Source organism: Rhipicephalus microplus, chromosome 2, assembly GCF_043290135.1.
Source record: "Rhipicephalus microplus isolate Deutch F79 chromosome 2, USDA_Rmic, whole genome shotgun sequence".
NCBI classification, from domain to species: Eukaryota; Metazoa; Arthropoda; class Arachnida; order Ixodida; family Ixodidae; genus Rhipicephalus; species Rhipicephalus microplus.
The window spans coordinates 280,523,617-280,550,978 of NC_134701.1; the positions used below are offsets into that span (position 1 = coordinate 280,523,617).

General features: G+C 46.0%; 1 protein-coding gene across 2 annotated transcripts in view; it reads right to left on the bottom strand.

Moving 5' to 3' along the window:
* Positions 1-27,362, bottom strand: part of LOC119163169 (synaptogenesis protein syg-2) — a 138,180-nt gene that overhangs the window by 34,622 nt on the left and 76,196 nt on the right. For both annotated transcript variants that reach the window (XM_075882113.1, XM_075882114.1), the window contains exons 2-3: positions 23,605-23,979; positions 6,227-6,337 (exon numbers count right to left, since the gene is read on the bottom strand). In XM_075882113.1, the coding sequence (XP_075738228.1) occupies positions 6,227-6,337; positions 23,605-23,979 (486 nt within the window). The remainder of the gene's footprint in view (positions 1-6,226; positions 6,338-23,604; positions 23,980-27,362) is intronic.

Genomic DNA, 27,362 nt, shown 5'->3' on the forward strand with positions numbered 1-27,362 from the left:
TTTTTAAAGGTCAGAAGCCGGGTATGTAGTGTGACCTCAGCGCCCTTACAACTTTGGTTGTGACAACGGCCGACTTTGCTCCGCTCTCGCGGGTTCTCTTTCATGGTGCCCACAATAGTATACAACCCCCTCCTTGCCCCACTTTTTGAACTCTCTGATGCAGCATGATCAGACGCATCCGCATGGTGTCGGAAGTGGATGGTTAGCGACCGAGCAACGCAACCGACGGAGCCGTCGCACAGCTAGGTGACTCGACAGGCTGATCCGAGTTCCATCAGATCAGCGCATAGGAATGGCTGACACTGCTGCATGCGACCATTGCGGCAGTGACGAAACAACTTGGCACTTCTGTGTGAATGCCCACAATACTGCTCGCAGAGACAGTCACTCTGCAATGCACTAGACGAACTGGACAACTAGACTCTTTCGGTAAGAGGAATCCTGCACTACCGACAGGACTTTATGTCGCCGAAGAAGGCTGTGAAGGCGCTGCTCCGCTTCTTGCGTTCAACCGGCCTGTCCAAACGACTGTGATCAGAACACCATGCATGTGTGTGCATGTGATTTTTTTACAATTTATTTTATATCTATTTATCCATATCCTATTTCCGACCCTTATTTCCCCACCTCTGCACAGGGTAGCAAAGCAGTTCTTCTTGGTTAACCTCCCCGTTTCTTCCTTTTATTCATTTTTTTCTCTTGGCAGCAATCGCGCCTGCAGCCGGCTACCGCAGTCACTCTATATCTACGACCAACCCCGAGAACCCTGATCACAACGGTAGATGTTTGGCATAACTGGAAGGCAGGAAGGCAAGAGTTCGAGCTCTTCGCGACTAGCTGCTACAAAGCAGCAGGATAAACAGCGACAGGCAACCATCTTTTCCAATAGAAGTGAATGTGCACAATTAGTAGTGCTTTCGTTTAGGAACTGGAGAAAAAAAAACAAGATGAACCTGAAGCGAAAGTTCCAAGTGTTCTGCGAACCAAAGCTAGACCTATAACGCATTACGAGTTTTGGTTTGGAAAGCACGACCAAGAAGACCAGCGATTCAATGACTAGTTAACTCGGCTTCATGAACTTGGACAGCTGCGAATTCGACAAGTTGGAAGATATCATTTTTAACCAGCGAAATTTCTGAAAGGGGACACAATAACATTGAAGAAAAATTCTTTCAGGAAACATTCGTTTTGCCAAAAATGTTTTAAATCGTGAAGACTTCGTGTCCATAGTAAAAAGCAAAGCTAAGAAATTCGCCTCCTTGAATCAAATGGTTGGTCCGCAGTATGTTTGAATAAATAAATAAAAAATTAATCTCCCGTGAACGGTCAGGTAGAAGTTATAGCCGTTTCCAAAAGCGAGTGAGTGTTGCAGGAAATGTGCATAATTTCCCAAGTTCCAGGAATCACAAGCAACGCAGGTGCGCCAAGTGCGTCAAGCTGCATGTAGAACCACGAGCCGCGAGACAGCAAAAGCTGGTGCCGCTGGAAGCTAATGCAGGCACACAGGTAGACGGCTTCTGTTTAAAAACGTCGTCGCAAAGCCATCAAACTAGAGAATGGTCGCTCGGCTGCAGTACTAAAAACAGAAGAAACTTCCAACGTCTGCAAGCTCGAAACCGACGCAAACTGCTCCGTCACAACGCGCAGTGAACTGCAAAAGGTAACGAAACAACAACCCCCAAATTGCGCCGTCATTCCAAAAACAGTTTTAGTTTTCAGAAACAAACAGCGAAACGTAGTCGCCTTTGTGTTTGAAACGTAATTCAGAGTGGAAAACGAATTACCCCGTATTCTGAAACAAGCCTCAGCTCAAATACTCGCCTTCACTTGACCTAGCTGATTGATTGATTGATTGATTGATTGATTTATATATGGGGTTTAACGTCCCAAAACCACTATATGATTATGAGAGACGCCGTAGTGGAGGGCTCCGGAAATTTAGACCACAAGGGGTTCTTTAACGTGCACCCAAATATGAGCACACGGGCCTACAACATTTCCGCCTCCATCGGAAATGCAGCCGCCGCAGCCGGGATTCGAACCCGTGCCCTGCGGGTCAGCAGCCGAGTACCTTAGCCACTAGACCACCGTGGCGGGGCCCTTGACCTAGCTGAGAACAGCACCGCAGCTAAACTAATAATTGCTGCTGTTCTCCTGAAGTAACGCCACCATCGCTCACATGCAGTGAACATTTATACCGAAACGTGTATTTGCCAGTGTCATTTTATAGTTAGGGTAGAGCGCCAAGTGAAGGGACGCTCTATAATACGAGTGTTCACTTTCACATGCTATATAACGTCTATTCACTCAGCACTCCACCTTGACTCGCGTATTCTACTTTTTTAAGCGGTGCTATATACTTTTGAGCGATAAGAAGGAATAACGTGAGTTCCCGATTTTCTTGTAACTATACGTTTCCTATCCAGGATAAAAAAAAAACGGGACAAACTCATAGTGAACCGCTTTCATAAGGACCATGTGCGACACAAAACACATTAAAAATGACAACGTAAACAGATGGATAAAATGATGCGTAAGTGGCTGCAAAAGCGTCCGCTTTGTTTTTCTTTAGGCCGCTTACAATACTCACTTCACGTCCTGTAGTTTGTATTGTTTTTTTATGAGCGTTCTTTTGTGTACCTCGAAGCACTTACGAGAGTGAGCTCAAAATAGGCGCGCTGCAGCCTCTTTCACTGCACCAGTTTACCAGCGCTACGTCACAGTAGAACATATACAATCTTATAAACTGTCCTTATACAAGTTTGTTTACACGATTTCAACAACGTTGCAGTAAGCGTGCGAATAGTGAGACTTCATGAAAATTCATACAGCTGAAGCATTTAGTATTATCCACAATGAAAGACACTTCGAAAAACCCGAACGGCTTAGGTCCATCGCACTTATACCTTCATTATGTAACATTATGTCGAATACCTTATGACATGTCGCTGCAAAATTTATTGCGTTACCCAGAAATTGCAAATGACAGCGTGCGATATTTCCTCGCCTAAGTGCGCAGCTTTATGCAAGCGCGCGCGGAGCGTACATATCCAGAGCTGTAATCGATCGGCGCGAACTAAGAGTGGTCTGCGTTCTTGAAAACATCGTCTTGCAAGAAAAGCGTGGATTATGCGGGTACCACGTCTTGAGTATACGCCCGCACGAAGCAGCTGTTGGCTGCGAAATACGAGGCGTATACCCGTGGCTCTCAGCTTATGGCCCGGCAAGCCGATTTGGAAAAGCGTATACCCGACGATACAAACATTTCGACGAAGTATAACGCAAACGCTATCAACGAGGGAGCTGTTGTGCGCAAAGCGATTATTTGCTCGTACGATATTCAAGACGGAGTCAATATCCGACAGACGTATGTTACAGAGTTGGGCAAAGAGGAAAACAGCTTTGTGTGAACACGTGCACGAACGCTATACCTGGTGTTTGCCCCCGATTCACGCGTCCCGTATGCACACAGCACGGCCCCCCAGAGTCATTCATTTCTTGGCGTATACTGCTTCGCTCCTTCGAACAGCGAGGACACACGCATGGTGCATGAAATTGGCAAAAATTGCAGGGGAGTACTTGCTCCTGGTAGGGTTGATAAGTTTATAAAGCATACTTTTCCGCTGAAGGGACGCGCACAGAAAAGAAAAAAGGACGATAACACGATCTGCTGCTATGTGTGCTTGCTTTCAGTAGTAAGTACATTTTCAAAAATTATAGTGCACTGCTGTTGAAGTAATATGAAAAGTGGCTTAGATGGCGGACATTCATTTTACATTATACAGTTGACTTAAGTTGGTAGATATATTCCAAATTCAAATTTAAAAAAAAAAATGTCGTGAGAAATATTTCTGCAGAGCTGAAGCATCTCCTTTACACACGCTAAACCACTCATAGACCCACTCTGAACATGTCTTTGAATTTTCGCATTACCGTTGAATATTACTCAGCACATCGAGAAATTCAGGGTGTATAGAAGAGGGTCATTAGCTATATTGAAATACGAAACACCACTTGCGTTGGTGACTCATGCCAATGCCGAACCCGCGTCCCTTCTGCTTTTTTGGCACCGGCACCTCATCTTTCTGTGCTGAGAATGCCCCGAGGAGCACTTAAAATCTGAGCTGGGTCACACGCATTACGTCGTTTAAACGAATAGTAGAACAAACATGACTTCGTTTGGTCGCCTCGAGCCATGTATTCCTAACTCCTTCAGGACTGCCTGGCTATAAGGCAATGGCACGTTCTTGCGTGTCTCCGCAAAGACGTGGATTGAGCTCCGTTCTGTTGGGGGGCAAATGTGCATGTATACTTTCCGCCAGCGAATAGAAGGTCGGAAGACCTTGCAGTAAATCGGCAAGTTGGGCCAGCGCGGTTGGTATTCATCGCGAACTTGGTTTACAGCGCAAAACCATAAACCCAGACACAAGGGAGGAGAAGCGCCGTCTTTTCTTTCTCTTTTGCTCCTTCCATGTGTCTGTATTTCTGGTCTCGCACCATAAACCAAGTTAACGATTAGTCTAAAGATCTATTACGTAATTAAGGGGTTGAGATGTAATTTCTCCGCTCCTTCCACCAAGTCGTTCGGACGAAAAGCACACCATTTGTGGTGACACCAGTTCTCGGCTTCTTTATAAGTCGTCTGAGCAGGAGTTATCCCCCTGGCCACTAGCGTGAACGAATAAATTTACCACGGGATCAGTCGATCTTCTATTACGTAGTGGCGCTGTGAAATAATGAAGGCTGGGCGGGTCTGTAGGTGCAATAAGGCCACGCGCCTTCAGCTTCTTACGTATACGAGCACGAGCAAAATGGGGGCGGTTGTTTGAACTTGTGCATAAAGCAGTACAACCGACGACTTCACGTCGAAAGTCCGGTCCGGATCCCGTGAGCTGCTTCTCCGTAACGTCCTTTGTCATGTGTGTTCACACCGAAAAGAGCGTTTTTGGTGCCTGCCACATGTCTCCGTTAATTAACGCCAAATTAGCAGTGTACGGCGCGTTCTATCGAATCGCTTTGTAAGCCGTACAACTTATCTGAACAGTATACATTGCTGCAAAAAACGGGCGAATGAGCGAAACGCAGCAGTCAAGGCGGCTTAAGTGCTGCGTTGAGCTCGCCGAAAGAAAACATTACATACGAAATGCGCTAGTTTTTGCTGCAAAACGGTTAATCAATGCCTTGATGAATTTCCTGTAATAAATGGTATTTCGCAGCTAGTAATACGTGTCCGGTCATTCAATGCTTCTGCCGAAACAAACAGATGCTACAGTAATTCTCAATAGTATCATGAATGACTACTTTTTAATACTACCGGCTCCAAACGCTTCAACGGAAAACAGCAGACGATGTTGATGAGGCCTTATTAGCATTTCTTTCTGTCGCCATAGTACATATGCCTACTTGGTGGGCAAGTAAGGCTATATATAGCATCGGTACATTAGGAATAACAGTTGATGCCTCACATGCGCTGCCTGACAAAAAAAAAAACCGCGACGCCAGCAACAAACGGACAGCATGCGTTGTAAGTGCATTGATGTCAGGTATGATCGCTATGTCATTACTATGCCTGACGGCTTCCTTAATGAGAATATCTCGATTAAAAAATCCGGAACTCTGCATAGGTTTAACAGTATTGTCTTCCAGCAGGCGTGGTTCACTGTACAGTAAGTTTGCGCATAAATACCCTATTTTGTCGTGGTTAGCCACAGGTGATTTTGTACTTGAAAACTTGTATTAGCCGCTATTACGCGTCTCACGATGTTATTATATCAATCAGGCAACTCCCGTAGATAAAGCGTTCTCGGTGAGTGGTACATTGAACACGCAACGCTTCGGTGTGAATGGCAGGCTAACTTTCATCACTGATAAAGCACCCTAATAAACAACCACCAATGCGTCTTCAAATTCCACTGTTCTGCACTATAATAAATGATCTTATCAATGTATGTGATACTCCTGCTTTCAATAAATAATTAATCAATCAAGCTAATGAGGTACGAGAAATTTCTGGTATGCTCAGGCAACACGAATGTCTTACTTTTGGACAATTGTTTGTATTACAACCACGGCTTTAATTCTTTCATGACAACGGCCCTCATACTCATCATGCATATGCACTCGTGTATAACACGCGGAAAATCATCAAAATAAGACGACAACAACAAAAAACACGCAGTAACATGAAATTAACAATATGACGCTTGAAATACAAGAAACGGCTTACCTCCGCGCACCTCGCATACGATATGCATGCTGACGCCTTCGTCATAAGGTGCGGTGACACTGTGAAGTACAACGCCACTCCCGTCTCGGATCACAGGGGCAGTCGGGGGCTCTGTTGTGGGAAGTAAGAAAATGCCAGAAGAATTGTGACGCCGGGAAAGAAGGGCCCAGTAGATACGAAGAAAGGTGAAATCGAGAAAAGTGAACCAGAAAAATGGTAAGCAGTTCACAGCTCTTCAGCGTAAGACAATTATTGGTTGAATTTTAAGGTTCTATAACCACCATATGATCAATATAATACACGATAATAAATTAATAAGCGCAAAATTTATGCGCAGCTGATGACATATGCGTATAGTGCAAAAAGGCTAGAAGGAAGGAAGGAAGGAAAGAAATAGAAGCAGAAGAATGGCAGGGAGATTAACTAGCCTATAGGCAGCCGGTTTGCTACCCTGCGCACGGGAGGGAGAGGGGGAGATGAAAGAGAGCAGAGAGGGAAGAGAGATAAACACAGCACATTCAGCGGCACACGCGCGCACACTCAGTCATAGTCCAGTCTAGAGAGAGAGATAAATAGAGAGGAAAGGCAGGGAGGTTAACCAAGCTTGGCTCGGTTGGCTACCCAGTCTAGAGGTGTCAATTATGGAGGCAGGGGGCTCACTTCCCCCTTTCATCTTAATTAAAGGATCAGGAAACAAAAAGAATACGATTGTGGAAAGGAAGAAGGAGCAGTTTTCACGCAAGGTCCTCATCATCACCTTCTTATTTCTTCGAAAACCACTTGAGTCGTGATTTTTTGCAGTTCTTGATAGGGAGCTCGAATCAAGCTAAGAGATTATCTTTATCGGGTGAGTCTTAAGCTGTTGTCAACCGATGCATGATGGACGTTTCCTTCTTCCTATTCTTCTGTTTTTTTATCTGGCGTGGTCCTTCTTGAATGTATTGTCACCGTTCGCGCATGAACAATTCGGAGAGGCTTAAGCTCGCTCCGCGACAAAAAATCGTGTGACGGCAGCTCATACATATACGTATAATCAGAAAAGCACGACGTATACTAGTTTGACGCAAGAATAACTACATATAATCAGTACTACTTGCTAAGGTTCAAGCTGTGCAAACATGTGCCGCCGTGGGCTATCCACTGAAAAATGTTTCGGCTGCATCCGTTTTCCCTCAAAGAGTAGTGAAGTGCGGGTATTCTCAGCGCGAATCGGCAAACACTGGCTCTGTTTGATCGCTTTCCACAGGATCGGACATACGAGCCCTTGTGCACAATGCCTACCCAAAGGTCAAATCCCTGGAGTATTTGCGGCGGCGTCTTCACGCATTTTAGGTTTGCACTGTGCGTCTGCACTCGTCCTCAATGTGAGGGCAATGGCCCCACAGGGCCGACCCAGCGCAAATATCGTAGCGGTTGAGAAATAAAAATTGTTTTAGATTTGTACTCCAGTACCGCTTCTTGTCCAACGAAACGATAATGCCAAATTCATGCTGCGTTTACGGCGCCTGCTTTTCAGTACGGGAATTGGGAAAGACGGGTAGCGTAAGAAAGCACTAGTCAAAACAGTAGAGGAAGGAACTATTTTTATGCCGCATCCAGTAAGCTGTTGTCAATAAACAATGATAGCTCCTTGGCTGTGGGTCAGGACAACGACCATCAATGCAGTCCAACAATGTACTTAACAAAAATCATGAACGCCCTTCAAATGGAACAGGAGAACATTGACTGTAATAACGGCATGGGATGGTACGACGTTCATGTAAGTTTTTGAACTATTACCCACAGATAAACCACAACCTCTATAATTGAATCGCTTGCCGCAAAAAGGGTGCACCCACGAATTAAATTCTAAGGTGTACGGATCGCACTCGTCATCCGCTACTACGGCAACAGGAACGTCGACCACGTTGAAAAAAATAACTGAAGTCAGTCTCGCACTATTATTTTTCAGAGTCAAGGACGTCACCCCGTGCTAAGAACACAGTACACGTGACGAAAGCAAATACAGGCGATTTCCACCGAGCGTATGCACTTAAGTGTTGCCAACGGTAAAGAAATTATAGCCTTGTCGGGTGATTTCGGGATTTTTCGGCCTCCGTATAAGGTAATGCAATCTTTTTCGGAAACGTACAGTAATTTTCACATTTCACTTGTTGAGGATCAAGTAAAAACGTAGACGATCCGAGTGATATTTCTGAGGGCTACTGTCTTAAAGAGATCTAAAAATGTTCTTTTAATAAAATCGTAGCTGTCTTCATTTTCATATCGCCAGCAGGGCAGGGACGAAAAATGACATGGCGTGTTAGTATTACTTTTGTTCTTTTTTCTCATCCATATTTTTTAACTTGAAATTGTTTTATTCTGAGGTTCACCACGGATACGCGACACGTTTCCATCACGGATGTGACGTTTTAAGATATTTACAAACAGATTTTAGGGAAAAAGTTGGCTCCGTATCTGCATGTTTCACTGCAAATGTCGTTGAAAGCCGATAGTCTTGAGTGTGGAGAGAGTGAACAAAATTTTCATTTGATGTTCTGCGCGATAAAATCGGTGAATTTTATTCTGGAAGCGCTGCGTTAGAGAGTCACGATCCGTGCGGCGAAGGCGAACGAGCGCATCGAGGCACGTTTGACACTAGCGCTATCTGGCAGTTACCTTTGAAAACGAAGCAAGGCATGCGCGCCCACGGAGAAAGACGCGCGCCTGTCTCGGGGGCGATGAGGTGGAGAACGCAAAGCGACGGGCGGGTGCCACCACCGTGTCGTCTTAGCAAAATCTTGGAAACACTTGCATTTTTCAGCATCACGTTGCACTGTCAGCGCAGCGTGATAAACGCTACGGTCCTTAGAATTACATGTGTGTGGTTCTCTAGTATAAATCCAGACATACAAAATATTGACGTATTGTTATGGGGCCTCAGATATGCTCAATATTTGTTTTTTTAATTGACAATCGCACAAGTATCAACGCTGAAACTTGAGCAATATTAGTTGGCGCTGCGGATGAGGTTGGCCACCCATTTTCCAACAAACTGGGGAAAATGGACGCTCGGCGTTTCTACATGTTGATGAGACCGTGTTGCACCCACTATGGGCTTGGGCTTCGGTGCCATGATCACTTCGTCGTGCTTCCCCGAGGCAGGTATCCCCCCCCCCTTTGTTTTTTTGGTCCCAGCAGTCCTCATACTACTAGAGGAGAGCAGTGAAGGCCTTATTTGGCAACTCTCGAAGGTGTCAAATAAAGCCTTAAATAGGAAGAAACACACAAATAAATGGAAATAAAGAGAAAAAATACAGAAAAAACTGTAACACATTAAAACGAAAGAGAGCAGAAAAAAGAGAAAACCGAAAAGAAACGAAGGAAGCTTCCCAGCTCCGCACTTGCTTCAGTGCGTATATATATATAGCTGCCTTAATTTTTTTGGTATACTCACCCGTCCGGTCACAACTCTTAAATATACAACACAAAACAAAAGTGATTTGACGTGTTTAAATATACGCGACATTTCACACTTCATTCTTCCTCTTTATTTATTATTTTTTTGTATTTCAACTTTCTACGATTATTAACCATCGTCGACGTCGGCTGGTGGTCCGGGTATCTTGATGCTGTACGTTTCAGCCCGATTCGAAGCCTCCAAAATGCTCATCTGTCAGAATAAAACAGCTCCAATAACCGGAAACCGTGCTCCTTTCTGCGTGCACGATATTACAGATGGTGTGACGGCAACACGACAAGGCTCAGTTCGTCCTCCATTGTCGTCCTCCATTACCCGAATTTGTACTTGCTCCCCGCTTTGCTCATTACGTCTTGATACTGTCATTCGGGAGCTGGCCCCGTTTTTTCGTGGTCGATGCACAAATCCAGCAAAAGAGAGGAGGAGGAGAAGGAGGAGAAATAAACGTTTATTTTCGAAACGGTGTAGCGGTGTAGGTTCTGCGTTCACCTTAGGTGGGAGGGCTCCTAAAAACTAATGGTAATTATCCGTTGTTCGATTTCTCCTTGTCATGGCAACGAATACATTGATGTGGATAAGAAAACGGCAAAGAAAAAGAGAGAAGCTCAGTCTGCTAAGAGAGCCTGGCATCACACTCCGAGCTACATGAGGCACCGACATTCGCGAGGGCATTATTCAGCCATCAAGGTTCATTTACCAACTCTAATGCGCACTGCGCTGATCTCTTTACATAATGAAAATTGCGAGACTTGCCAACGTGGTTCATGGTAGCGAATTTAGTCACTCCGCAGATCAACCAGAATCGCTGTGCATGCACTTAGCCATTAAGCGATACTATCCTTCGCTTCGTGCACAAAGCTGAACTGTATAATCACATGTCTCGTTTCGATACCCAGGGCAAATTAACGTTCACACACAAACAAACACACACACAAACACACAAAGAACCTCTATGTAGGCTCGTACGGGGGGCTCATTGGTGTGTCGGTGGTGTGTCACGTGACCTGTTCCTGTGTCCTGGCCAAGAAGAAAAGAACATGGTGCGTTTTTTTTTTCTTTGTTAGACACAATATCAATAAAAACTAACTGAAAATCATTCCAAAGAAAATGTAGGGGTTGTTATACATATACAGATTGGGGTGTTATACATATACATTTCATTTCATTTATTTCATTTATTTTCTCTCAATGAACAAGGCGTTACAGAGAGGAGTGGTGGAAAAACAAGTAACAATCTGCACAAACAAATGGAGCATGTTTAAAAAGGGTATGCGTTTATGGTACTCTTGAAGTTGGCCGGGTCAGTGATGGATGCGATGGAAGCGGGAAGGTAATACCAGTCCGAGCTTGTTTTGGGCACGAATGAATTAAAATGGAGGTTTGTACGGCTGCTTGTAATTCCAACTTTGAAGTGGTGATCGATGCGGGATGAAATGTAGGATGGCGGCAAAAAAGCGAGTTACTCAGTGAGTGCATGGTATGGTACAACTTGTGGAAGAGGCACAAGCGCGAGATTTTGCGGCGAAATGATAGGCTAGGTAGATTTAAAGTTGACTTCATATGGGTTACGCTTGCGGTACGGGAATAGTTCGACAAAATGAAACGAGCGGCGCGATTTCGAATTGCTTCGATGCTACTGATATGGATGTTTACGTGGGGATCCCATACAGATGATGAATATTCTAGCTTTGGTCGGACTAATGTTTTATAGAGCAGAAGTTTCAGCTGCATCGGGGCAAGGGAGAAGTTACGGCGTAAATAACCAAGTGTGCGGTTAGCATTGTTATTAATAAGGTCAATGTGAGACTGCCAGGAAAGGTTGTCAGAAATTGTAACGCCAAGGTACTTGTAAGAGCTAACTTTAGTAAGGAGAGAATTAATAAGTACGTAGTTAGTAGAAATATAACATGTTCGACGTGAAACTCTCTTTACCTTGCATTTGGTAACATTAAGGTTTATTAGCCAAGTATCCCACCAAGATGAAACATTGTCTAAGTCACACTGAAGGGCAAGGTGGTCAGAAGGGGTTTTAATTTCGCGGTAAATAACACAATCATCGGCAAAAAGTTTAATAGAAGAAGAGATGTTATGTGGCAAATCGTTAATGTAAATCAGGAAGAGTAGTGGGCCAAGAACGGATCCTTGGGGGACGCCAGAGGTTACGGGTTACGGGTTACATTGTAATGTATATGTATAGAAAGAAAAGTGGACGAAATAATCACTTGCCCCCAGCTGAGACCGTACATGTGACCTTCAAAGAACGCGTCCGATGATCTTCCACTGAGCTACGGCGGTGGTCATCCTTCCGTCCACCTCATAGGGTATAGATATGCATTTAAACGTGGAAGCGTCAGTCAGCCACGCCAGTAGCCATTACAGTGAGGGCGAAGTACTCTTCTGCCTGATGGCGGCATGTAGAGCGTGATGTTAGCACGAGCTGGCAGATGACCAGTAATCCCTTGCAATCTACCTGAAGGCATCAAGTCTGCCAGAACAAGACCCTCGCTATGAATCAAGGGAAGAAGTGTACAATGAAGCCCTCGTTTTGTTTGTTAGACACAATATTGATGAGAACTAACGAACAAGAGAAAGAGAGCAGCAGTGAGGAAAGGCAGGGAGGCATTGATGCCAAAGAAAGTGCAGGGGGTGCTATTAGTAGTTGTTGTTATGTAAATGTGAAAAAGAAAAGTGGACGAGGTCCTTGCCTGCGGCAGGTTATCTTTCCATCCACTTTTCTTTCTTCGCATTTAATTACATCTGCTACTAATAGCACCCCATGTATGTATACTTTCTTTCGAATGATTGTCTCCTAGTTCTCACTATTCTGTTTTTGCCGGTACGTTTGGCAGGAAACCCTCCGTACGATGTGCAACCAACCAGCCCAGGTAAGCACTATTCTTCGTAGGATGCCCAATACGTATTAAGCTCTGGCACGTAGAGAGACAGAAAATGATAATAGAAAGGCAGGGAAATTAACCGGGGCTCAGCCCGCTTAGTATACATCTCTAATGCTTGATGGTGGGCCAACAAACTTACTCGTAGTCGAAGGAACGAACGCACCTCTGTATGTGATTTCCAGTATTTTCAAATATTGTGAAGTTGCGGGCTGTTTGTGGTAGCTTATTCTGTAGAAAGAAAGTGAGACAGAAGACAAGCTAGGGAACGGCAGGAATTTTAATCAGACAAGCGTGTGGTTTGGCGCTCTACACTTGGGGTAAGGGAATGAGGAAAATATGTAGTGAAAGGGGGAGAGAGTAAAAACTGGGCGCTATGTGGGATGGCCCGAACTTGGTGAAACACTGGATCTTTCCAAGCACTGGCGACACCCACCCTTTGAACGCGCCAACAGTAGGAAAGGTCAAATTCACCCCTCAGTGCAAGCTGCGTTTTATTGATTACGATAGAACGCAGCGTCACGTCAAGGACGGTCGACAAAGTTAGGTACTGTTTTCAAACCAAAGGTATCTTCTTTCATTTGTTTGTCGTTCCAATGAGGGCAGAAGTGCATCCATACAATAGATGAGTCAGAAACATTTGGTCATCGTACACTTTAAAGCCACGGGCTGTTTAACTTTATTTTGAAGCTTTTAATGTGTGCACTAAGTATATTTTAATATAATGAACATGGTGGCCTCTGTTATAAGTTTTTGCCAAGCGCCTTGCATTATCGTGACCATTGCTAAAGCCGAGGCCGCGTGTATAATTCTCATGGTGGTCCTGCAGATTCTGATGCTGATGACCTCAGATGGATGGCGCTCACCCACAGAGAGGGATGGGCCAAGAACCGGGAGGCAGGATACTTAAATGAAATTAAAATGAAATTAAAGCCAATCTGAAAAATTTGTTTGAGGATAATACAGCCAATAAACAAAAATGTTTGCTGAGCAAGCGGTCAAACCATCTCTTGTTCCTGACAGACATCGCTACAAATTATGAACTAAATATCTGAAAAGGTTAGGGTTCGGTAGCAAGGTAATCTTTTAGTTGCAATGATGTAATCTAACACAGTGGAGCATATATCCCTGTGGCAGTAACCAAATGAAGTGCCGCCAACTGATAAAAGTACTGGTAGATTTACTTGTATTCCTGGCTTTTGTAATGAGGCTACTAAAAATGTTTTTCTCTGCCCCTATAAAACGAGGGTAGAATCCTTCAGGACCCCAATAAAAGTTTTTCATCCATCCATCCATCTGATAAGAGCAACGACGACAGAGTAAAAAGAAATGTTCAATTGTTACAATTTAGTTGCAAAAAATGCACAGCGGTGACGCCTTGAGTCGAGCTTTGTTAAGGTAATAATTTAGTTGTGGAACTGCACAGCACAATCTGGTATAAGGGACCTCTAACTGGCGATATACACACCACTATTTATTCCAGCAATACCTTAAACGCTCGAAATCTCTAAAGTTATCCAAATTACCTATTCCCCATTGCAAACAAGCATTTCGGAACCTTAGCGCTGTCACGTAAGCCGTATCTGGCAAAACTGGGATGGTGGGCCCACTCAGCGATATTGCTGCTAAAGAGTCTGCCATTTTGTTTAAATATAATCCGCGGTGGCCTGGTACCAGTAGCAAATGCAGTTTCTTTACGTTTTTCGGTACTAAATGCTGAAACGTATTCATCAGCTCTGCATTTGCTGCCGCAGAAAGTGCATGACATACTGATAACGCATCTGTAATGATAACTGCTAATGATTCGCTTGAGAGCGATTTGCGTAGGGAAAAAACAATAGCCAATAATTCTAGTGCCGTGCTCGGCCGGCACCTGCCCTCTTCGCCGTATTCATTGTCTGCTAGCTCCCCGAGCTCGTGCGGCTCGCTAATTAGCTAACTGGCTGGGCGGTATACTTGGCTTGTTAGGTCGAGATATATATGACCAAGCTAATGAACTCGTCATGATAAGGTCGCGATAATTAGTCCACATATTAATAGAACCGTGCTAATAACGCCATGTAAAGCCGTGATTGTTCTAAGACTTCACGAATTAACACGATGGTAATTATAAAAAAGCTTAATTAAAGCTACGCTAGTAAAACCTTTCTAATACGATGCTAACTAGGCACGAGCTCACGAGGATTATGTTGATTAGCTCCATACTAATGAAGGCCCCGCCACGGTGGTCTAGTGGCTAAGGTACTCGGCTGCTGACCCACAGGTGGCGGGCTCGAATCCCGGCTGCGGCGGCTGCATTTCCGATGGAGGCGGAAATGTTGTAGACCCGTGTGCTCAGATTTGGGTGCACCTTAGAGAATCCCAGGTGGTCGAAGTTTCCGGAGCCCTCCACTATGGCGTCTCTCATAATCATATGGTGGTTTTGGGACGTTAAACCCCATATGTCAATCAATCCATCAATCTATACTAGTGAAGACCTTGCTCATTGCCCCCGCGGTAATAAATTTCATTGTTATTATCTTGCCAATCGAACAATAGTTTTCTATATTACGTCAATTAGGTCACGCTAATTATATTTAAAGTAAGGACAGATCTGAAGTGATCGTCACTTCGAAGCAGCCTGAGCAGACGACTAACCTAAAAACTGGAAGAAGCTAGATCAGATGATCAAATCATTTTACATGCAAGGAAGCTTACCGTCCACCGCATGAAACGCTTCACACCGGCACCATGACAGTCACGAGTTGAACTGGGGCCTTCTCAGAATCGACGCGTTTGTATGCGAGTTCACGCGTAAATCTGTTGGATTGACAGACGCCCACGGCGAAAATCGAGTACCGCCCACCATATTTGCTTTTGCCGAGGAGAAGTGCTCATGCCACACCACCATCGAAAGCAGCACAAGCAGCTTTATCGCGAAAACTGTGCACACCGTTCGCGAAAAAGTGAAAGTGATACCATCACGTGGATACGATGTCTCGCATTCAATTTTACCTGGCTCACGACGTATCCACCAAAACCACGTTGCTGCCATGATGCGAGCGTCCCAGGTGACAACCCACCCTTTCATTTATCTGAAATATCTCATCATTTATCTGAAATATCTGAGAATAAACTTTATTGAAGAATTAAAATTACGTGACTAATCCCGGGTGGAGCCCTCTTGTAGAGCCCCACTGGCCACAGCGGCTCGCCGTGCCTGGTCTAGGGTCACCAGTTGGCTCCCCAGTGCCAGCTCGGAAAGCCGTGCCTCCCAAGACCACGTTGTGAGTGTTTGTAGTGAGCGCACCAACCTAGATACTGCATTGGCTGGCCGCTCGGTACATTGGTAGGTTATGTGTGTAAGTGTGGCTGTGTGGTTACTACACCATGGGCATACCCCTGTTGTGTATATCTGTGGAAAAATTGCGTGTAGTTTTGATATGTGGGGGTATGTGTTCGTTTGGAGGCGGCGCCAATCCCGGGCTTGTTGGCTGCTTAAGTTCGGATGTGGAGGGGCGTACGTGCGTCTTGTAAGGCGTTGGTTTTCCAATATCTGCCTGCTTGTTACACTTTGCTCTTCATGATGCCCTGTGAGGTGTCCTGAGGAGAGTCCTGCGTCTCGGCCAGTAAGTCCGCGAGCTACGCAGTTTGCCTCCTCGTTCCCCCCCAGGCCGTCATGCCCTGGGCACCAAGTGGCGCCATGTGACTCCCCAAAATATCAGTGACGCACCTTGGAAGTGTGCCTCTAAGGTATAAGCGGCATGCAGCTTGTGAGTCTGTCAAAATATACGCTGAGCGCCCCCTTCTTTCGGCTTCTCTGATTGCCAAGGCTATGGCTGCTGCCTCTGCGGTGGCACTTGATCTGGTGCGTAGGGACGCGCAGGCCACGACTTTGCTTTGGTTAGTCACTGCCAATGCATATGCTTGTTTTCTGGAGCCTTGTGGTGGCGCGGGATAAAGACTGACGTCGGTAAAGTAAGCGTCTGGATCGCTACTTCTCTGCAGGAGTTTTCGTGCTCGCGCTTGACGGCGCTTTTTGTTGTAGAGCGGGTGCATGTTTTTTTGGAACTGGTTCCACGATTATTTGATCACGTATTTGCTTGGGTACAATGACTGTCTCATCGCCACAGTATTGAGGGGTGAGAGGGTATCCCAGCCTCTGTAGCAGTGTTCTTCCCTGGAGCGTAGTGGTGAGTCGTTCTCGCTGTGCGATTAGCGTGGCGGCGGCCAATTCTTCATACGTATTATGCATGCCGAGTCCTATGAGTTTTTCTGTGCTTGTGCTGTTCGGAAGTCGCAATGCTGCTTTGTACGCAATTCTGATGAGTCTGTCAATCTGCTCTATTTCGGGCTTGCGTGTTGATTGAAAGGGAAGAGCGAACGTGACTCGGCTGAGAACGAAGGCCTGTACAAGGCGTACCGTGTCGGCCTCTGTCATCCCATCATTACTTCGCGCAATTATAGCTATAAGGGATGCAATACTCTTTACGGTGTGTTTGAGTTTGCCTATTGCAGTCTTTACGCTGTTGTTTTCTTGCACGTGCATGCCTAATATTCGAGCTACTGGCGTCCTGTTGATGATCTGTCCGGCAATTTCTAGCTGCAGCGCGGGTGCACGGTTGGACCGAGTGCGTGGGGGTCTTATTTGCAAATATTCCGATTTGCTAGGTGCGCACGACATGCCTGCAGCAGTGAGGTAGCCTTGAATCATGTCTATAGCGGTTTGCAGTACATCTTGTCGTTCTCCATAGGAGCCCTTTGTTGCCCATGGCGTAATATCGTCCGCGTAAAAGGCACAGCCCAGGTTTGGTACAGTCTCCAGCTGGAGGACTAGTTTCCGGAGGCCGATATTGAATAAAAATGGAGACAAGATGGAGCCCTGAGGTGTGCCTTTCAGTGGGAGGTCGTATGGTGATGATTTGGTACCAGCTATGCCAATCTGCGCCTTGCGATTTCCAAGAAAATCAGAGGCATAGTTGAATATGCGTTGTCCGCATCCTATGGCTGCAAGACCGTCTAGTATGGTAGAGTGCGCAATATTATCAAATGCTTTTTCGATGTCGAGTGCAACGAGTAGATTGTTGAGACTACCTGGCGCTGGGTTAAGCACTTCCTCTTTGAGCAGTAAGAAGATATCCTGGGTAGACACTCCTCGCCTAAATCCGTACATAGATGTTGGTAGAAGCCCCCGTTCTTCTGTGTATTGCTCAAGGCGAGTGAGTATAACTTTTTCGAAGAGCTTGCCGATGCATGACGTTAAAGAAATTGGTCGTAGCTGATCAAGGCTTCGCCGTTTGCCTGGTTTAGGTATGAGTACAACCTGTACCAGTGTCCATTCTGCAGGTATCTTTCCACTCGGTGTCCAGACTTCCTGATTAAAGTGGTCTGTGATGGCTTGTAATGCTTCATCGCTGAGGTTCCGTATCATGGCATTTGTAATGCCATCCAATCCGGGCGCTGTATTTCTTTTGAAGCTTTGAGCCGCTGCATAAACCTCAGCAAAGGTTATGGGGGCGTCGAGCTCAGTGTTGGGTTCTCCATTGTATTCTTGACTGGGTGTTGGGCTAACGTTTTGCTTGCGTTCTCCTGTGTAGCGTTGTTTCAGCTCTTCTATTAACTGATCCGGATCACCTTGAAATTCCCCAGCTAGCCGTTGAAGGGTAGCGTTTGTTTCGGTTCTTGTTGCAGAGGGATCCAAAAGACTCCGTAGGATGTTCCACGTCTTTTTCGTGCTTAATGTGCCTTTTAAGGAATCGCAGAAGGTGCGCCAGTTGTTGTTGTAAAGTTCCTTTGAGTATGCGTTTACTTCCTCCGTGATTTTCGCTATACGGAGTCTGAGTTTCTTATTTAGCTTTTGTCGGCGCCACCGTTTCGTGAGGCCTCGACGAGCTTCCCAAAGATGTGTCAAGTGGGTGGTAATGGCAGGTGCGTCGGTAGTTGTTTGATATATCTTGGTGTTCTTGTCATAGAGACCCTTAATGTACGGTGTCCATTGGGCTATAGTTGTTGGCTTGGGCCCGTCTACTTCCTGTTGCTCTCTATATTTAGTCCAGTTAGTCAGTCTGGCTTTTCCGAGCGGGCGTCGCAGTCGAGCTGTTTCATATGTTATTTGCACAATATTGTGATCGCTGCCCAGATTGTCGTCCAGCACACTCCAGCGCATTGTCGCGGCATTGTTGGTTACGGTAAGGTCGGGAGTGGTGTCCCTGTTGGCACTGTTTCCTATACGAGTCGGTATGCCCGGTGTCGTGAGGAGTGTATAGTCGTAGCGCTGTATCGCTTCTAAAAGTCGCGTACCTTTGGGTCTGTCTGCGCTATAACCCCATGTGGTGTGCCAAGCGTTGAAGTCCCCAGTGATGATCAAGTGGTCGCGTGGTTGAAGCTTGTTCAAATAGTGGAAGATATTGCTGAATTCTGCTTTTCTGTCTTGTGGGGGACTGTATATGTTACATATAACCTGCCTCGGGCGTCCTTTCTTCGCTGGCCAGAGCGTTACGATAAGGTGTTGCGTCTCTTCGTTCGGTGCCGTTATGCATGTAGCTGCCAATTCTTTCCGGACGAGTGTCGCAATCTTAGGTGTATTTGGATCCATGTACAGTTTGTAGCCAGAAACTGTTTTAGGCCTGGCTCCCACCTCTTGCAAGCAGATTACGTCAGGAGGAACCAGCGCCGCCTTTATGTATAGAGTGAGTGTAGCGTGCTTGTTGTGCAGGGAACGACAGTTCCAGGACCATATAGTGAGATTCTCGTTTGCTATGCGTCGGTTAATTGCCATGATGCGAGGAGGTGGGTGTGCTTTCAGCGTCCGAGGTAAGCATGCTTTTGGCGTCAGACTCCTGGGACCGCGGTTGGCTCTGCTTACGTCGACGCTTCGTTTCTTTGTCGAGGCTTTCATGAACGTATCGCTTCAGGTCTTGAAATTCGACAAAGAACTGTTTCATTTGGGCTTCTGTTTGCTGCAGTATGTGCTGTTGCATTAGCTGCAGTTGTTGTTGTAAAGTGAGGTTTGTCGCTGTTTGTTCTGTTCCTATATTGGCTACAGGATCTCGTGGTGGTGTCGATTGCGGTTGGATGTGTCCATTGTCCCGTAGCTTTTCGCTTGGGTGGCTAGTTAGATTTTGAGAGGCCTGGACTGTAGTTTTCGGGGTGGCTCCCATTAATTGGGCCAGCTGTTTTTCGAGCCACATTATTTTGCTCTCGTATTTGTCAAGGCGTTACTTAAGCTGTTTGTTTTCAGCGATTACTGCTTGATAGTGTACGTTTTGTGTGATGGGGGGAGTACATGCAGACTTGGGAGCCACGGCTTCCACCCTGCTTACCGGAAGTGATGATGCCTGTTGGGTGCATCCTTGATCCCCGCCGTTGCCTTTGGCTCCCCCTCCTGGAGGACCGCGGTGGAGGTTCTGCTGAGTCGGTGCTGGCGCGCTCTTCTTGGATGGCGAGTGCGGCTTTCTGCCCGGGGACCGTGAATGCGACCGGGAACTGTGCTTGTCATCGGCTGACTTGTAGGCGTTTTCTTCCTCTTCGGAGGAGAACCAGCGGAGATTCTTGGTCCTCGGTGGGTCGTTGCTAGTGCCCTGTTGAAGCTTATCACTGTAGCCTGCTTGTACTTGCGGTTGTTTAGGCTTCGGCGGCTTAAGTCTTCTTTTGCAAGTTGGATCTCCTGTGGGGTGAGCCTCCCCACACGAGGCGCAACTAATAGAACACGGATGTCCATCCGTTGGATTAGTCAGTCCGCACAGCCGGCAAGTGGGGCGATCCGGATGCGGGCAAACGTCCGCGCGGTGTCCTTTTTCTCGGCAGACCTTGCAGACTTGAATCGTAGGTCGGAAGGGGTAGCAGGAGAGTTCACCCCCGTAATAGTAGACGGTACGAGGTAGCGTTGGACCGAAAAATGTAATGGCTGCGCTTTTCGTTGTGCCTATCATTCTGGCAGTGATGATTTCCACACCGTGCGTTCTGACACGTAGGTGCGCCATGAGAGTTTCGGTTGAGGTGTTCATCGGTACGCCGTGAATCACCCCTCTCAGAGTATCGTCTCCATTTGCGGCGTAGGCACGGACAGCGTGAGCCCTGCCGTTAAGCACAAGGGCGCGTATCAGACGCACTTTGTCCGCCACTTCCTCATATTTGGTCGACAGAATCGCTATGTTTGACCCTGGGTTGATTCTAAAGATGAAATGGTCATCTCTGATGCCAGCTTGGCATGCCTCGATGATTGCTTGCGCAAGCGTAGGAGTCAGAATGTTTCTCAGCGGGAGGCCCTGGTTTGGACGAATGACGATCTTGTAATCGTCCTTCGGCAACGGCGGTAGCTTTGGCAATTTCTTGAATGTTGGCGTGCCTGTCTTAACTTGGTCCTGGAGCCCTGCGCTGCCGCGCCTCCGCTCCAGTGCCTCTTGCTTGCGTTTCTTGGTGGATTTCGCTGCCTGCCAGCTAGCGTCCTCTTCTGCATGCGATTGAGCGCCGATAGCGTCTCGGCTCACCGTATCGTGGTCGCCCTGGAGTTGATCCATTTGGTCGTCTGCTGTACCATCCTGGTCTAGGATGTGGTATTGTTTGTCGGTCACCACGTTGAGAGCCATAGCTGGATGAAGCTCCGACGCGGGCGTCCCCAGCGTCGGTGCAGCTGCCGGCGGCTCCCCAGGTCAGCGTTTGGTGAGTGTCCTAGGGGTGACGAGCTTTCTGAAGTCCTTTGGCACCTCCAAGTGGCAAGAAATCCTCTTGAGTGGTGCCCAGGCGTTCCTCGGAACTTCTTGAAGCTGATAGTAACGTTTTCGAGTGGTTGCAGAAGGAAAACACCACTAAAAATCATGAGAATCCAGAGCGCGAAGCGAGCGCGTCTGCACTACTTCGAGCCCCCTGGCGGTCTCCTGAAATATCTGATAGAAGCGAAACAAGCTGCACGAGTGCGCACCCTTGTTGCCACCGAGAGTCCAAATTTTGATGCTGTAAGCGAAACGAAAGAACCTGCCCAAAAGAGGACGAACGCCGCGAACACGCCTGTGGGAGGCGCGATATTTAGTTGACAAAAAGATAGCGCGATAATCACGCTGACGTCGCTACACTGTTGAAATGTTGAATGAGTGGTGGCGCTGACGTGTTCGTACGCGGTGTGTCTTTCTTTGATAACCACTGCGAACGCCCCCACTTGCGTTTTTGACGCCTCTCTTTCTTGTAGAGCGTTCTTTTTTTATCAACGCTGTTATGATGCGCTCCGCACTGTCCTCGTGCCATGACCGCCGTAGTGCGAGCTCGGAGCTAACTCACGTTCCTGAGAAGCTCGAGCCGTCTTGCATAGCACTCTTGCACATGAACACAATGACTATTCCGTCGGTAATAGAGGCTGACGTCACCAAGAAACTATAATACTGCATGAATAACTTCTTTATTATTGCGATAGCAATTATATCGACACTCTCGGCTAGATTTTGCCCCCCGCGTCGGCATCATTCACATGTATATGTATACGTATCTACATATATGAAAATGCAAGAAAGAAAAATAATCTAGAACACTCCTGCGCGCGGAATCGAACGTCCGACTATTCATTTGTGAGCGCGTGGCGTTAGTTACTGAGCCACGAAGACGCACCTCCTTCAAAGTTGGAACGGCGAGCTATTTATATTTACCACGGAGTAAATCGCATGTTTTCAGCATTACCAGCGATATGGGGCGATGAGAGCGCTCGGCTTAGCTCGGCTTCAAGGTCGGCGCCCAGCTCGTCGCGATGCGCTGATGCGCGCTCATGTCCCACGAGTGCTTTCCTTCCCGGAGTTTCCTAATATACACTAGAGGGAACTCTGGCGCTAGTGTCTATGGGTGCTGCAACGCACGTTGCTTCAGTGAGCATGGGAATGATGGGTAGTACACACATTTGTCTAAACTTCGTACTTCTGGCCTGCTTTTGGCTCCGTGTGTGTTCGTGTGGCTTGAAGCTGTCTTCTCACAAAACAAAAAAAAACAGCAAATGTTCAGCAATTGCGCTTCCCCGCCCTATTTTTTTTTCGAATTACCTTTCAAAATCGGGTCACGAAGTTCAAAAGGGTTGAATCTTTCTTTCAAAACAAAATCGAAACACAGCAATAAACGAAGCCGAAAGTGCGATTCGCCGCCCGCAAGTACGAAGACTAGGCAAACGTGTGTACTATACCCATCATTCCCATGGTCGCTGAACGATCGCAGCGCCAGAGTGCCCTCTAGTTAATTTTGAGAAACACTATATGTTCCCGGAAAGAAGGGGGCCTTACCCGTGCACTTATCCTGTGGTGGGGGACAATTGCGCGTCTTCGGCTTTGACCGGAACGACTTCGTTTAGTTGGCGGGCGCACAACGGTAACTTCGCTCGCTGAACTGGCCCCGTTTGCGAAAGGAGCGCGCTTTTCAAACACAGCAAAGTAACATCTGGGACACTGGTTAGTTCACACTCATATATGTGCCTGTGATTACGTTTCGTGCGTCGTCTGTGTTTAAACAGCACGTTAAGTGTCGAGCTGTAAATGTTGTTAGTTGGCTCTCGTCCTGTATGTGTTGTTTTTGTGCGTCATTTGTGAGTGAGCAGCGCACTGCACGTTTCGATCTGCTTGCCGTTGTCAGCGTTACATTTCAAGTTGTTGCTATCGCACTCATTGCTTCGCCCTTGCGGCGAATCTGCGACTTTTTTTTTTGTACCATAAACGAATGTGCGCAAGGTTCAAGCAGTTTTTTTTTTTCCTGAAAATATTTTACTCCGCTTAGTACGGCCTGTAGAGTGATGCAGTGTGTCTGGTAGAAAGGATGCAAGATTTCAAAGATGTGAAAGCGCCGTGCAATGGTATGTCGGTCATTCCAAAATGGAAACAACATGTGTTCGCTAATTCCCCACCACCTTTTTTTATGTAACGCGTATCATACTTGTGTCCAATTCTGAGGGCTAACAACATAAAAAATGTATTACCTGCATCGACACCATGGTAATGAGGCGATGTCTGACTGTGGCATGAATTAACGGCTTTATATACATTCAATTAATCGCAAGGGACTGGCAGAGAGGACAGACTTACCAATTACTCTCAGGTGCACTGTTCGGTTGGCGCGGCGCCCGTCATTGAACGTGACCGTGCAGACGAAGGTGCCGCTGTCGGCGAGAGCCACTCGGCCAATCTTGAGGAGCGCTGGGTCGCTGTGGATGGAGAAGTAGGAGCGGCTCTGCCAGTCTGGGCGCACCACGTGTTCGCCCTGCCAGACACCGGCCTCGGCGCCGTCCACCACGTACACGGTGCGTCGGGAGGGTGGGTCCTCGAGCCTGGTCCAGCGCAATTCGGACACTGCGGGAGGGACTTCCAGGCTGGCTGGTTTTGGTGAGGCAGCCTCTGGCTTCGCCTCTAGAGGACACGGTAGCGTCGTCTGGCCGCCATTTCTGGCTCGTACAGTGAGTTCTGCGGACAAGGCGAAGCGTCACAAGCACTTGAAGGAGGCTGATTATTAGGCTTAAAATAACTCTCATTGATTGATTGATTGATTGATTGATTGATTGATTGATTGATTGATTGATTGATTGATTGATTGATTGGTTGGTTGGTTGATTGATTGATTGATTGATTGATTGTGTCCTGATGAAACACCGGTAGTATAAAAACGACGTTCCTTAATAATTACGACCGCTTGAGAACTGCCCTAAACGTAAGAGCGCCTTTTCATTACGCAACCATGAAAAACGCACTTTTCCGGCATTTATGCATGGCATCATGTGTAACCATAGCACCTGCTCGTATGACTAGCCTTCGAATGAACTTCAACGCTGTTACTTGAGTGGACATCAGGTTATTGTGATTTACTAATGACTGAATGGTATACGTAAGAGAACATTACGTTCAATTTTATGTTATGTTTTTTTTGTATCTCTCACCTCATTAGTTTGAATTGTTTTAGGGTCGAAGCTCCTTAAGCCGTGGGTCTGTACATTCATGTCTTTTTTGGTACGTGACCGCCTAGTTTTATGACTCACTCAGCAGGTGCGGACGGAGGGACAGACGGACGAACGGAGGATTTACGGTTTGCCGATAAAACCCTCCGAAGCTTCACCCCACTCATCGTCATTCACTCCGTGTATATGCTGTAATTTTTTTATTTGTGTGTGTGTGTGTGTGTGTGTGTAAAAGGGAACAGACGACCCTAATTAGTGTCGCCAAAACCTCCTTCCCGACTCACATCCCATGACGAGGTGGCGCACGTTTCTTGCGAAAGGTCTTGCGAAAGTTTCTGCCAATACCATTATCGGAATTGAACCCGTCTGTTCAATTCCTTTTGATATAAGCTTACTCTGTATTGTTCACGCTTTATACAGAAGTGCCTTTTCGTGTCATTGTGTATCATGTGACCAAGCATAACTAGGCAACAGTGTATTTCCTGGCCCAAACAGCGTGTCTCGAAAATATGCCTACGTGTAAATCCAAACGAGTGTTTCAGCTTGCCACTGCTCCTGAACGCTTCAATCAACTACAACGTAGCAGAACGGGAATACACAAAATGATATTATTCCATATTTTAATCAGTGTGGAATCAAAAACTTAAGCGGTGTTTTTTTTTTATTACGTTGTCGAATAACACTATCGAGTCTATTCAAGGTTCATGACGTTTCAGAGAAGCAAATGCGAAGTCAAGTGCGGATTCGAGCAGGTATTATAAAAGGAAAAAAACATCATTTGCAGATTTTCCCACACATTGACATGCAAACATGCAAATAATTCCGCTAGATAAATATTCTAAGCGGCATAAATTTGTGTTCGAATATTTCGAGGTGGCAAATGATGTGTGTGTAGTATTCAACAGTTATAAAGTTTTCTTTTCTTGTAGTTTTTTTACACCATCGCGGTGTCATCGCATATGTCAGGCACCAATTTGTAGCTCCGGCTCCTCTCTTGGTCATCATTCGGTACGACTTTGGAGTATCGGGCTGTTAGGCAACGTAACTTCTCACAACGTCGCAGAGTGTGAACAACAGTGAAAGTCGCTAAGACAGCAGCCGCAGCTCTTCAGCATTTGTACGTATCAACAGTGCCGTTTACACCACGGTTTACGTTTCCGCCGCTTGCTTCGGGTCACATCGATTCCCACGTTCGGCAGGATCTGCCAAATTTTTCCAGGTCCGACTCATTTCCCTTTTATTTACGAATTTAGAATATCAGGCTGCTAGGTAGCCTACCTTTATATATATATATATATATATATATATATATATATATATATATATATATATATATATATATATATATATATATATATATATATATATATATATATATATATATATATATATATATATATTGCAGAAAGCGGAGCAAGAAAATATATGCACGAAAGGACAAGATTATCTCAAATTTTACACACTGTGCAAGGTTCCTGGATGATTCAATGGTGTTACAGCACACAATATTACATCTAATCTATTCAAGCAGTGAATAGCCGACGGAATGGTTGGCAGCATCAACACGACTAAATAATTGGTGGATTGCTTCACAATGGTTTAGTCGCAACAAGTGTCCAGGCGGGTCTCGCAGGTAATGAGAACGTGACATGCGGAAGGGACTACGATATAACTGGTAAATGAATTTTAGTCGTGATATGATTCTGCGTTGTAAAATAAGTTTTAAAGTTGACCCTTGCGAGCAAGCCGGTAGAACTAGAGTGCCTAGAGAAATCTGAATATACGAACCTAACCACCCGTTTCTGCCTTCGCTATATGTTACTGACGAGGTGCCTTTGATGTGTACGCGAGATGAGACTGATGTACACTAACCATGCTGTAATTAGTGTTTGTATGTATTCTGCTTAAGATGTAGTGACGCAGTGCGCAATTTTCTCCTTAGAAAAGATAGTTTGTTTCCCGCTTTCTGACACATGGCCAAAGCATGTGGTTTCCAGTTTATGTTTGGTGATGATTTAGTTTTCTATTGTATGTGTAAAGTAAAGGGAGTTTCTCTCATTTGTGAATGAAATGAAATAAGCTTTCGATGTGTTTAATTTCACGCCCCAACTATTACAGCAAGCATAAATTCTCTGCAGTGCATTGTTAAGTATAATTTGGTCGTCTGTGTTGTGTACAACTGTATACACGACACAGTCATCGGCAAATAGTTTCATTTGAACGGTGTTTTCAAAAAAAAAATGCAAGCCATTAATAAACACTAAAAACAAAAGTGGTGCGACAACCGATCTCTTAGGTACTCAAACATTGACGTTAAGTGGTTCCGATAGGTGGTGATCAACTGTTACGCTCTGTTTTGTTCAGTAAAAAAAGCTGCTAAGTCTATGATTGATACGAGAAGTTTAACGTCTCAAAACCACCATATGAATATGAAAGATGCAGTAGTGAAGGGCTCCGGAAATTTCGACCACCTGGGGTTCTTTAACGTGCATCGAAGTATAAGTACACGGGCCTACAACATTTCCGCCTCCATCAGAAATGCAGCCGCCGCAGCCGGGATTCGATTCCGCGACCTGCGGTTCAGCAGCCGAGTACCTTAGCCACTATACCACCTAGGCGTAGCAAGCAAGTAGGTCCAGGATACTATTTTATTATTAATACTTCTCATAATGTCGCAGTTTATAAACGACTGCACAGGTCGCAGATAGAGCAACGAATACCGAAATGAGCGCACGGTATATTTCGCTCCCGCGAACACCGCCTTGTACTGAATAACAAAAGAGAACAGGAATCAATAAAGACAGAGCACATAGCTCACCCGCACGTTCCTGCCGCAAGCAAGCAAGAAATATTTGGCAAGCCTAGGTAGGCAAAACACAGGTGTACGGTGGCGCC